Source organism: Astatotilapia calliptera, chromosome 11 (assembly GCF_964374335.1).
Source record: "Astatotilapia calliptera chromosome 11, fAstCal68.1, whole genome shotgun sequence".
NCBI classification, from domain to species: Eukaryota; Metazoa; Chordata; class Actinopteri; order Cichliformes; family Cichlidae; genus Astatotilapia; species Astatotilapia calliptera.
In genome coordinates this window covers 10,910,309-10,923,878 of record NC_137432.1, presented here as the reverse complement: position 1 = coordinate 10,923,878, position 13,570 = coordinate 10,910,309, and the positions used below count along the sequence as shown (strand labels likewise).

The 13,570-nt window shown below is 40.2% G+C and overlaps 1 protein-coding gene across 1 annotated transcript in view; it reads right to left on the bottom strand.

The window, feature by feature from the left end:
- Positions 1-13,570, bottom strand: part of cdkal1 (CDK5 regulatory subunit associated protein 1-like 1) — a 258,244-nt gene that overhangs the window by 216,004 nt on the left and 28,670 nt on the right. Inside the window, exon 5 of the mRNA XM_026183920.2 lies at positions 1,778-1,862. Coding sequence (XP_026039705.1) covers positions 1,778-1,862 — 85 coding nt within the window. The remainder of the gene's footprint in view (positions 1-1,777; positions 1,863-13,570) is intronic.

Below are 13,570 nucleotides of genomic sequence, written 5' to 3'. Positions count from 1 at the left end.
CAAACATGGCACTGTGCATCATGACCAGCATCTCCACTTTGTTCTAGGGATGGGCGATATATCGAATGTACTTGATGCCTCACGAGTTTTTCCATGTACGATGGTTAAAACGGCTTTATCGTAACCATTGAGTATACATCGAGTAACTGCCATGGCATTAAGCTGTCTGCATGTAATTCACTGCGAGTTTTCTTTCTCCCACACACTGCAAATGCATCATTACCCCTCCCAACCAGAAAATCTTCTACATGGCACACATGCATGTTTATACACGACCAGACTGGGAAAAATAACCATAAAATGTTTTTAAAAAACCAAACATTTTAATTCATTCAGATTTTTTGAATTCAAAGTGAAAAAACAAAAAAAAAACAAAAAAAAAAAAACACTGAATGGTGAATTTGAATGAGTATACCAGTGCAATAGTGCATTTTAGGCACTTTATGGTTGCAAATAAAATTTGTTTTGGGAGGTGATTTAAAAGGCTGCCGGTTCGATCCCCAGCTCTGTGTGTCTTGGTCGTTGTGTCCTTGGGCAAGACACGTCACCTACCGCCTACTGGTGTTGGCCAGAGGGGCCGATGGCGCAATATGGCAGCGTCGCTTCTGTCAGTCTGCCCCAGGACAGCTGTGGCTACAACTGTAGCTGCCTCCACCAGTGTGTGAATGTGAGAGTGAATGAATAATGGAATTGTAAAGCGCTTTGAGGGTCTCGAAAAGCGCTGTATAAAAAAAAAAATGCAATCCAATATCGTGATATATATATCGTGTTATAGCCAAAAATATATTGTGATATTAGATTTTCCTCATATCGCCCAGACCTACATTGTTCCAGAAGTCTTGTAGTCTGTTCAGATGGAACTTTGTAAACCTAAGCTGTGCTGCCATATTCTTTTCAGAGAGGAGAGGCTTTCTCTGGGCAACCCTTGCAAACAAACAGTACTTTTCAGCCTTCTTCTAACTGTACATTAACATGCTAATTGAGGCTGTGAAGTCTCAGATGTACCTCTTAGGTTTTTTGGAGTTTCGATGAGAATTTCATGCTCTGAACTCAGGATGTCCGCTCCTGGAAAAAATGTTCGCATTTCCTTTACGATCATCTGAATGATCCACACCAGCAAAAGGGACAAAATTCTGCTTTTATAGATGTGCTCACCCTTGTTAATGATCACTTAATCAAGTGCATTTGATTAGCAGCACCTGGGGGCTACTTACCTTCTTATTTCCTATGGGAGAAGTAAGGCTGCACTTAGTGCTTCTGCATTTTGGCTTAAAATGTGTTAAACATGCCATGTTTTGTAGTTCATTTGTGTTAAATTGATCCTGGATTACGTTTTCTAACGAAACACAATTAGATGTTCATTTATTTATGAGTGAATTGTGCTCCCTTGTCACACATAGTTGTGATCGTGATTCAGATTTAGTAATATAAGACATAATTATTATAACAAAACAAACTCGCTACAGCGGGGAAATCTTTTTGGCACACATTCATTTGTAGAAAACCATTTCTGATTGTCTGTTGAGCAGCAATTCTACCTATGCCAGTTTTTTTAATTTGTGTTAATATTATTTTTTAATTCTTTTTTTCTTATAATTAAAATTTTTTTACTTTTTTTCCTGTATTTTAAACTCTTCTGATAGAGAAATGAGCCATCACAACCCCATATAAAAGACCTACTAAGCAAAGCTAACACTTCTTTATCCAGTTCCTATTAAAATGTAACGATCCTTCGAACAAGACAAGGATACATATCGTTTGTGTGCTTTTTCATTACTTGATTGAGTTTCTGAAGTGATCCTCTGCAGGGTTTTTCACAGTGCAGCTGTTGAGCAACCACACGTCTGCTTCTGTCGGGTCATCTACAAAGAGAGACAACGCATTTTATTTTTGCAGACTGGAAAAGCAAACGTAGCATTACAATGTTATGAGTACCCAAGATGAAGCCAACACACAGAAAAAAACAAACCGAAAGTCATATACATGAGTCAAGCACAAAGCACATGGCATCCTAAAAGATGAAGAAGTGCTTAATTAGTCTCTGGTGGAACTCCTTTGCGTCTGAATTCCACAGTGAGTCAGTTTGTACTCACAAAATAATCCAATGTGTGTCGGTAATTTTAACCCCATGTAAATTCCCACTTCTCTATGTTGTGAAAACTAGAATTAGAGCGCACTGGAAAAAGTGTCTCTGACAAAACATGGTTGATTCCTGTGTCCACTTAGCATTTTCTGCACTTTCATATATATATATATATATATATATATATATATATATAAATAATATACAAAGTATACAACTAAATTTTTAAAGCTGAAAACCAGCTTCGTGTCAAGTGCCAAACAAGATAAACTCCTAGTTGCTTAAAATTAAGATCATTTCAACATGTTTAACCAGGACGCACGCACACACGTGCTCTTCGAGACGATGGTATGAATCTTAGCACTGCCAGGAGAGCTGTCACACACAGATTTGGAGGGGATGTAATGGCACGTTGGTGGTGGGGCGCTGCTCCTTTATGCCACATTAAACCAGATATTTCAGGAAATCTACTTCCCTGCGTCAGCCAAGTATACTCACACACACACAGCATTATAGTTAATGTGCTATACGGTGGTTTTATGTAATAAAATTACCAAAGAAAATCAGCGTACCTTAGGTAACCTCTACCGGTCAATAGAGTTCACAAAACAAACAATTTAAAACAAAAAAGCCTCAAACAAACAGCCTACATACCTTTTTTTTTTCTGCACCAAGGGTAAACCAGAATGAAACAACTATTAAATTATTCATAGTGCCACACAAATATATGCAAATGTATTTCCACTCTCATTCATGCTGTGACCAAGTATTCAACATTTTTCAGTATATTCAAATTCCAGGTCGTTAAAATTTAAACCTTCATGATGTCACTTTGCCACTAGTTTTGAATACATAAGACAGAATAAATTTCAATATGATGACCAATCTGTAACAGAGATATTAATTCAGTAACACATAAGCACAGACGCAAACCGCCACATCTTTAAAATGTACAAATGCAGCAGGTTTGAGGTTTGTTAGTCGACTGGATGCGACAGTAAGTTTGACTAAATGATGCCTCATCAAAACAGACAGACAGTCCTTCTAAAAGCACTACGTATGACTCGCAACAGTAGGGCATGAATCACGAGCATGTTTTGGGTTTGTTTGGGCTTTTCTGTTTGGAGTGATCAATTCTTTAAATGACAAAACTAATAATAGAAAGACCAGACATAATGAGTAATCCTAAAGCTACAAATGTGTGTATATTTGTGCTGATGATTGGGAAATGAATAACGGGAAGGGACGAGGGGAGGTGAGAGAGAGAGAGAGTGTTCAGCTGGCAAAAGCTCTTATTATGCCTACATTTATTTGAGAGGCAACCCACCCCCCCCCACACACACACACACACACACACACACACACACACACACACACACACACAGGACTTTAGTGAGAGTGGTCTCAGCTGTGTGGTTGCTTTCTCCTCTCAGTCCCAAGGGATGCTTTCCAGACCAACAATAACAAGCTCTCCATCAATTTAACAGAAACACGCACACACACGCAAACACACACACAACAATCCTAGCTACAGAATAAGCTTGCTAGTGCAGAGACAAAAACTATGCTGGAAAAAGAGAGAAAACAACTACAGTAAATATTATGGTGCACATCCTGGATTTATTTCTTTTTTTATTTATTTGGTTTAAAGTGACTTTTTTCCTCATTATAAATTATAATATATCATATTAGCAACGGGCCTTTATTTTGAAATTAATCTATTGATTAAAAATACAAATGATCTTAAAGAATGATCAAGTGAACAGCAAATGAAAAAGCATACAACATCACATGAGCCTGAATGGAGAAGCATTACCTTGTAGCTCAAAGCTAACATACAAAGGCACATTTATGACATCACACGATGTTTGGGGTCAAAGGACGCTTTATTGTGTTGTATTTTTGGAAAACGGAGGCTGTATTTAACTAAACATTTACAGAGAGGGCGCGGAGGGAGCGGCGCATTAACAGAGCCCTGACAGTCGCTGTCACATTCTCAGTGACAGTTGCTTTTGCTTCTTCTTTCACATTTTCATCTAACTGAAAACTAATCCAGGCGTAACTGCCATCAACCATGTGACGATAGAAGACAGGCGCTGGCTGTTACAAGGAGCCAACCAGACATAGATGTGCAGAGGACGCAGAATCTCAAAGATGCAAGACTGTACATTTGCAAAATAAGGTTTTATGTAGTTATGGATTAAATGGCAGGCAGCAGCTGAACTTTAGATCATGTTTTGTGGAATTTTTCTTTTTTAAATCAGTGAATCAAAGTGCAAATTTAGACTATAGATGACTTAGTAGGACACTAAACATTTCCTAGGGTCAGACTAAAAATTAAGTCTGCATTAGATCCTCTGTTAAGTTGAATATTACGGGTCCGTGCGTATGTTCTCTGCCTCTTCATCCTCAGGTATGGACTTGCTTTTATAGAGCGCTTTTCTAGTCTCGCTGGCCAAATCTAAGCAAAAGCTTTCTCACGGTAACCTTGACTTAGTCACCATTTAAGCTCCGATAAATTCCAACCACAAAGTCATCGTGTTACTGGAAAATCTCTGGAATTTCACATTTGCATACATTTGCATTAAGACAGAGGTGCAGCCAATGGCGCAGAAGTCATTTGGTTATTTTTGCCTGCCATGGCATGACAATGCCTTAAAACAGAAAGTGCACAAAAACTGTTGACTTATCTTATCTAATGCAGAACATAAAGATCTGTAACCCAGCCCTGTGCTTTCACACCATGAATGATAACTTTACCAGTTAGACTAAGGTGACACCAGTGGGTAAATGGGTAACAAGTAAAAAGTTTAATGCTGCTGTTCCTGCCTTTGTGCCATTCTTAGACTTTAGAGAACACATGGAAGAGCAAAAAACCCAAAAAAAACCAACATTTCTACACAGCATATCCAAACAAAAACTCATCAGGGCCTGCATGGTGAAACCATAGTTATATGCAAGTGCATAAATGTATGTATCTGTATCTTATGAGAAACAAAGACAGAGAGCATGTAATAATGGCTATTCACTCAGTGTGCAGCACGCACATAAAAAGCCTGTTTTATATGTCGTTCAGTGTAAGAAATGTTTTCCATTTGACCACAACAGATTGATATTTTTAGGCTGTATGTTTGTGAGTTTCTCCAATACTATTAAAAAAATTCCAGCAATCCCAAACCGTTGACCCCAATATATATAAAAAAAGAAATTGACCTGTGTGCACGCACGTGTACAAAGCTTGGCTTTGATTTCTATGTATGTGCATGGAGGTGCGGTACGTCTACAGAGGGCCCAAATGATTAAATCTTAACCTTGAGGTTATTTCTGTTTACGCCGTGTGTGTGTGTGTGTGTGTGTGTGTGTGTGTGTGTGTGTGTGTGTGCCTCTGCCTCTCACCCTAACTTCACCCTAAGACCAAATCATACAAGAGAGACAGGGATATTAGAAAAGCAGCACCTGTGGTCAGTGTGTGTGTGTGTGTGTGGGTGCAGGCGTATACACGGGGTCATACATAACATATTTCAATCACACTACTCCCTATGGAGATGATGTATGGGAGGTTTGGGAGCAGGTGCACTCATCAAGTAAGTACGGATTGAAAAATGACCAAATCAAAGGAGAAAAAAAAGGGACTGCAAGTTATTGTTTCTTACATAAAAATGAATAAAAATGAATAAAAGAATGCGTAGGACTGACTTAGAAACGAGTCATCCTGAGAGAAATTGAAAGCGTGTGTGGAATGAGGCAGGTGATAATTTACCCGAACACATTTTCATTTAAAAATAAATAAATAAATAAATGAAAACACAAAACCCACCACAATCAACATAACTGATTAGAAACAGAGCCGGAGTCTTATTTGTCTGCTCACCTTTACACTTAAATGTTTTTGGTTTACAAACACTACAAAATGATGAATTCTGCTGTATTTGCACATGACTGTATTTCTTGCTGATTTACCCACAGGTGTGCGCAGCACCCCGCAGAGCAGCAGACAGTAGGCTCAGCTGCAGGGTCAGAAAGCAGAGCAACACAAACAATAACAGGCAGAATGGGAATACGGTAATTTCCGATGCTCGCATGTACTTTATGCAGATGTGCCAATTTACAACTGAAAACTGTAAATTTCACTCACTTGTTTACTGTAAACAGACAGTTGTCTTGCACTTAGAAATGAGAAATGTCTGTGGTTTTGTCTGTGTGTCTAAATTTAACTGATTAGAAATTTTATATTTTCCTATTAGGGCCTAATTACATTTGCACTAAACAATAAGGATATAAAAGCACATAAAATATGTATAAGAAGTCATTTTCCACTACCAATATTATTTTTACAGGCAAACTAACCATAATGAAAAGCAGAGGCTCTCCAAATTTTCATGATTGAGTGCCAATTTAGGGAGCGAGCGCGACTGAGGGCAGCAACGTGCTTAGAGGATGGTTCATTTGTCAACGTTAGCGAGGTTTACTCTGCAACAATGGCTACAAAAGACAAGCTGAAATTGAACAGATACTTTAGTCCTGTCACTTTATAGTGTGGCATGAAAAGTATATTACAAAAAGGCCACCAGTGGCCAGCATGGCCCGCTTCGTGAACTCTAGATATAAAGGATACATTTTAAATTACCAGTACTAGCCTGGAACTTACAGTTTTTACCACTGAAAACTGTAAATTTTAACTGTAAATTGTCTGTTTACTGTAAAAAGAGCCGTTTTCTACTTTTAAATGACCCACTTTATTTAAGCCCACATTTTCTCCAGTTAAACAAGAGGTTTGATGGTTTTCTTTTATATTATTATTCTCTTTGTAATACCAGAAATGTTGGTTTGAAAATCTTCTAGCGTACAGGAAACTGCTTTATTATGTGGACAAATGATTTGCTCCTCGCCAATGCTGAGCCATAACAGCCACAGGTCTTTCAATTTTACATTTCTTGTAAACAATAAAGAGTTGGATCATCTCTGAAAAGAAAAGAAAAACAAGTATTTTAACAAACTGCAGGTTTGGAGCACAAGCTTCATTTTTAGCTGTTACCTGATATTTCAGTCAAGTAAAACAACAGAGTCCCTGTTAAGAGCTTTGGCTTATATCTATGCTGTGGATGTTGTGTATGTTCCTTCTCATTACAATATTACCAGGATGAGGCATACCAGTCTTCAAAAGCAGTGTTGCATACCAAGATTAAACAGTTACATTTATTTTGTATCTGACCGGTTCAAAATTCATTAGGATGTGAAGCTAAAAAACTCTTTTTGAGGCACTATATAATTTTATTGTCAGAATTTGGACCCCAACCCAACAGTACCTTTTAAATATTGTGGTAATGTTAAGAGAACACAGAAATAGAAATCCTCTCTACATATTCTAAATGTTTTAAAGTATACACACAAATGAAAGGAAAACACTGAAATTCTGGCCACTCAGCAGGTCTTAGACGACTGATCTGCCGGTCTAAATGATTAAATGACTGAAAACCCTCCCTTTACATTCATTTTCAGCTAATTCACCAGCTATAGTAAGCTAAAACTATCCTCATCCAGAGTTTTCCTATTGGTATAGCCTAAGGAACTTGCGATCGGTCTCAGGGTTTTGCTTGTTGCGGTAAACAATCTATTTCCACAGTGGGTCTGTGAAGGTTCTCAGTCGTTGAGGTCGTCGTAGTCTAAGGAGCTTGGAAAGAAAAGCATCTGGATCTCATCCGAGAAGCCTCTTCAGTTCTAAGAGCAATTGGTGGGGAGTCCCAGATTTTAAACCCTATGGGAGTGTCCCCCAAGAGGATCATGGACCCCCTGTTGATCCTCTACCTAATCACACGCGCCACGGTGTGAAAACGGGTGTGTGTCACAGTCAGCCAAGGTTTCAGATGAACCCATTGTGAAGCCTTGCCCCACCCTATCATGTGAGTTACTGAGGTCAAAAGACCCAGGATGTGAGTGGGCGTTAAGGTGTCTGGGGAGGGATCTCAAAACTGGATTAGAGATGGCAGACAGTTGGTGTTGTAAGCCCCGCCCTCTCTTCAAAGATGGTCGCTCACAGTAGACATAGATGGCTTCTTTCACTCCTCTTTCAAACCATCTGTCCTCTCTGTCCAAAATGTGAATGTTGGCATCATCGAAAGAGTGACTGTTGTCCTTTAGATGCAGATGAACTGCTGAGTCCTGTCCTGTCGACGTGGCTCTTCTATGCCGTGCGTTTATGTAAACAAAAGTAGAGCCTGACCAACACTGGGTTTTCAACACTGACACCTTTAATGATATCGTTATTTGACCATTTAAAAAGCTGATCTCATTATTTGTTCCTCTTCAAATACACAAAGATTAACATTTGGCATGTGGAGCTATTTCTGAGTTAAGATCTCAGTTGTTGCTGTTTTTTGTGACAACAGGTTGTGGGTTACTCTTCTACGCTCTGCCCTCCTCAGCTCGGATCAGCTGGGTGTTCTGTTTGTGGCGTTTGTGGCTGCAGACTGAGAAGCTGCAGAGTACCTTCTAAGAGAAACTATGAAACATCCATACTTTAATCTGATTTATCAGCCAACACCACCGTATCAACAAATGACTAATATTTTCCTCTCTAGAAAAGAAACTGGATCAACTATGCTAAAAATCCTAAACCACAGTAAGTGTAGGTTTCAAAATGTCATATGTCGACTTATGCACTGCAGTAAAGCTGTAAAGTATACGTCGTGGTGTAAACTGCAGCTCGAATTACCAAGACTTACAGTAACAGTCCCTCCAAATATTGCTAACATGGTAATTAAATACCTCTGCAGGGATCAGCTATCAAAGCTAGCGCTGCCTTCAAATAATGAAAAGAAGAATTGTCCTTGTGTGAGCCAACACAGAGGATATGAATACAGTTACACAGACATTTAAGAAAAAGAAAATAGTTGGAAACCGTGTTCTAGACCACAAAAATCTAAACCACCCACCCCGGGTCTTCAACACTGGTAGATGATACATGAGAGCTACTGGGACGTGCGTGTGTGCACGTGCGTGTGAGTGACAGAGAGAAGGGGCAGACAGCAGCCCTACGGGTCATTTTGATGCTCCTGGTGCTTCACATACAGACTAAACCATGACCCACTTTCCGCCCCATCCCACAGACACCCCCACATTCACACGCACTTCTCCCCCTTGTTATTTCTGTCCTGTACCCTCCATCCATTGCACCCTTCATCTCTAACATATCGTCTTTCTCCTCCTCTGCCGCCCCCACTGCTCGTCAGACACACACACAAAAATGCACAGGACATGCTGACCTTGGGATACGGCGCTGTAGTGCTCTATCGGGGTAAGAGTGCTGGGGCAAGGGGTGGCTTTGGGGTGAATGGACACACTTGACTGAGCTAACAAGGCCTGTATGGGCTTATTGGCTGATAGGCTGGCCGGACAGCTGGATGCCAAGCGTACTGGCTGGGAGGACAGGTGGACTGGAGGGCAGGGCGGGGCAGTGACCCCGCTCCACCGTGTTATGCATCTCCCAGAAGTCAGATAGAGCTCACTGCCATGAATAATGTCCTAGCACAGATATGGCTACAGCCCACTTTTTCCCCCCTTTTGATTCATTTATTTATTTATTTATGTTCCCTCCAAACAAACAAAAAACTAAATACTAAAGCATATTTCATAAAATATATTGTCAGGACAATAAATATTTCAAACATACATTCTTTTAATGTATTTAGACTTGTGTTATCCTGGCACTACTGCAGTCTTAATATGTCACACAGAAAGAAAACCACATGCCACTATCACAAACACATACAAATTCAACAGAAGGGAAACTGAATCAAGCTTGTTTGGGGTTTGTTTGTGTTTTCATTTTTGTCAATTCATCGTTTCTTTCGACACTTTGTGTCAAAACTGCAACTTTACAACATCCCACAGTCACAGGTAAACAAGCACAAACATAACAGCTACAATCGCAAATGCACAAAGTCATGCTGTGTGTGTGTGTGTGTGTGTGTGTGTGTGTGTGTGTGTGTGTGTGTGTGTGTGTGTGTCAAGGCTGATTCTCAGGTGATAACATTTCTGCCTAAAAGGTTCCTTTTCCTTAGGGGAACAAGTGCGAGTGTGTGTGCGCCTTACTGATGTGGCAAATTCTGAATGGCTCTTAGAGGACTTATGAGCTTCACCTCCAATCACATTTTACAAGGAAGCACTTGCACTGGCACACAGCTACAGCCACACAAACACCAAGACATACGCACACTCATATACACAGACAGAAGGCCCTGGGGTTTGGCAGTTGGTCCATACATCTACAAGGGTGAGCAGCCACTCAGCCGTGGATGATAATGCAATCAACTATCATTAGCGGGATGCTGGCTGACTGCATACGCACACACACACGCACACACACACACACACACACACACACACACACACACACACACACACACTACAGCTACCCACAACGCACTCAGACCTGTCACACTGAGGAAACTGCTCATATTGCTGTGGTAAGACGCGATCCTACGTTTACATTCACTTTTTCATAAAGTCCTCATTACAAGGTAGGAAGCAAATGAATTTTTAATAGATTAAACAATCAAATAATCATCAGCAGAATAACAAGAACGGAAACAATCTTCGGCTATAGCCCTAAACTAAAAGGGATTTTTTTTAAAATAGCTATAAAAATAGCAGAAAGATGCACAACCAAAGAAAAAACTGGCACAGGCACATCTAACTTTATCACTGCTTCATCTTCTGATGCAACTACAGGGCAACACTAGTGCACAACAGAATCGCAGTGTCTCAGTATTACTAAAGCGTCTCAGGGCATCAGTTCTTTGTCCTCTTTTGGCCAACTCTCTATTTATTCATGTGTTATTTAAAGCTTGCTGGTGGCATATAGTTTACAGAGTCATCAGCATCTCCGTAAACTGAAATCAGATCAGACAGCCTGCTTCTCTGCTGGCCAGTCAACCCTTATTTTATGTTTTAAAACTATAGATTGCCAAGCCCTCTATAAACTGATTTTCTATGTTATGTGTGTCTATTAGGGCTGCCACGATTTGTCAACTAGTCACGATTACGTCGACTATTACATTTTAATAGTCGACGCGTCGTTTGAAGCTAGATCCCAAAAGACGCAGGAATGAGTAGCAGGATTTAAGAGTGTAATAACGGACTGAAACAGAAGATGGCAGCACTGCATGTACAAGGATGCCAGCTGCCGTTAAACCCCGAAGAAGAAGAAGCTGTGTCCCAGAATTCATAGCGCAGCCCAGCTCAGTTTCCAACAATGGCGGCAGCTGGTTAGTTTTAATGTTACTCTTATTATTCTTTCTGGGTCACAAAATAAACGTTTAACATATTTTCAGGCGAGAATGTAGCTGTGTAAACCTCAAATATCTGCTCAGTTTATCAGGACACCACATATTTTCAAAAGCGCCCCGACGTTTTCGGAGACGTCTGTTACCCACTAGCTCGATAGCTAGCCGGGGGCTAGGTCACTAGAGGGGCTGAGAACACCGGACTCCGGGCCAACCATTTTCAAACCCACGGCCGTCTTTCGCTACTCAGGTTAAACATGATATATAAGTCACTTAGATAACTTACAAATGTTATTGTTTGCCTTTTTTCAATATTTTATTTGTTCCTGAGTAAATCGGTTTGGCTGAATAAATGTCAAGCAGACAGCTGATTATCAGAATTGTGAGATGCTCGAGAATATACTCCGGTGTCCTGTTATATTTTAGATAGCAAGGAGTTTATTAAACTCCATCGAAACAATCTGCAAATGTCATTAAAATTTAATAAACTATCGTCTTGTCTTTATTTTCAGTTAGCACATATCTTAAACACTTAAAGCTGTAAGCTAATGATAGTTATATAAGAGCAGATGCTGCTGGTGCAATAAGCTGTACGCTGTACGTCCAATTGATGCATGATCTGATTAGTCGACTAATCGCAAAAATAATCGGTGACTAGTCGACTATCAAAATAATCGTTTGTGGCAGCCCTAGTGTCTATAAAGTTAAAAGACACTCACTTTAGAGTACAAACATGAATAAAATAACTTTACTGAAAGTAGTACAGACTGCTAAAGAAAACAAATTTTTTTACTGGACTATGGAGAAAATAAACAAGAACAATCACAAAGAAAAAAAGATCTTCACACAGATTTCCATTCAGATTGATTTTGAGTAATTTATCCATTTTGAGTCGTCTTTTTTCAAATATTTGATCTTCAGGGTTGGAAAATCCCAAACTAGAGTTGAAAAGGAAAAAAAAGCTTACAAATTAGTACGAATTACATCAGCTGAGATGTCAGATTTTAGTTTTTCTATTTTTGACACACCTCAGATACACCAGACTGCAGTCCTCTCAGACTCACTGTCTACATCAACTCTGTTAAATAGCAGAAATCCACAGCAGTGGTTCTCGTAATGTGTGCATAATCTCCCGACTCTTCTCAAGGGACAGATATGGCCGTGTGTGCGAGTGTCTCTGTGTGGAGGTAGGGAAGTAGAGAGGGTATGCCAAGTTAGGCACAGCGGGGGCCCGTGATAGCACTCACGTCAACAGTTTGACAACATCTTAGAAAGATCTGTTCACTTGGGATTACTCTCCTGTCCTCAACAACTCTGAGTAGATTACTGTTGGAGGAGGAGAGTGAGCCTGACAGATAGGGGCTGAAAGAGACAGAAACGATGAGGATGCAGGGCTGAGAGGCAGGGAAAGAATCACGACTAACAAGTTAAGAAGGATGGAGGTGAAGTGAGAGTAGAGATTCAAAAGGGGGGGGAAAGAGAAAAAGAAAAGCAAGCCAGAAGAGATTGAAAAAAGGAGAGTGGTGAAATGAAATCCAAGAAACAGACAGAAAGAGTACAAAATAATGAAGATAGGTAAAGGAGAGGGAGCTAGCATTAGAAGATGAAGTGGGAGTACCTCGGTGAAAAATAGCAGCAAGCTCAGCTGAAAGTGGAGCAGCCATGATGAATGCTGCAAGACAGGCCAACCACTAATTTGGATGGCAGAAGTTTGCTTCCACAGGGCAAGAGGCCAGAGTCAATCTGTCTCTCTTACGTCTGATCACAGAGCCACAGTGGGCACACCTGGGTCCAGACAAGGGCCCCTGTTTCAGACCAGAACTAGTGAACTGCCAAAGTAAAGAGTCAAGCATATACGCACCTACATGGGGAAACATTAAGGCGTGTTTTTCCACTACAGTCATGGAGTTACAAATGTTTTCAGGTATTGTGTTTCAAACCAATCACATTCTCCAGCAGAATTAAGGTCTTGTAGGGCATATATGGGTTACATATATGGGGAAAATGTACAATGGAGAGTAATGATAAACATCTGGCAGTCAACTTCATGCGATTTTAACTGTGCATCAAGTGTGATTTATTGAGCTGCAGTCAGGCACGAGATGGAAGCGAGGCCTAAATAGATTTTTGCCATTACATGTCTCACCTTGCATAGATAGGATGATTTGAAGTCTGAGGTTCATGCTGTAATTGGGGCCAATCA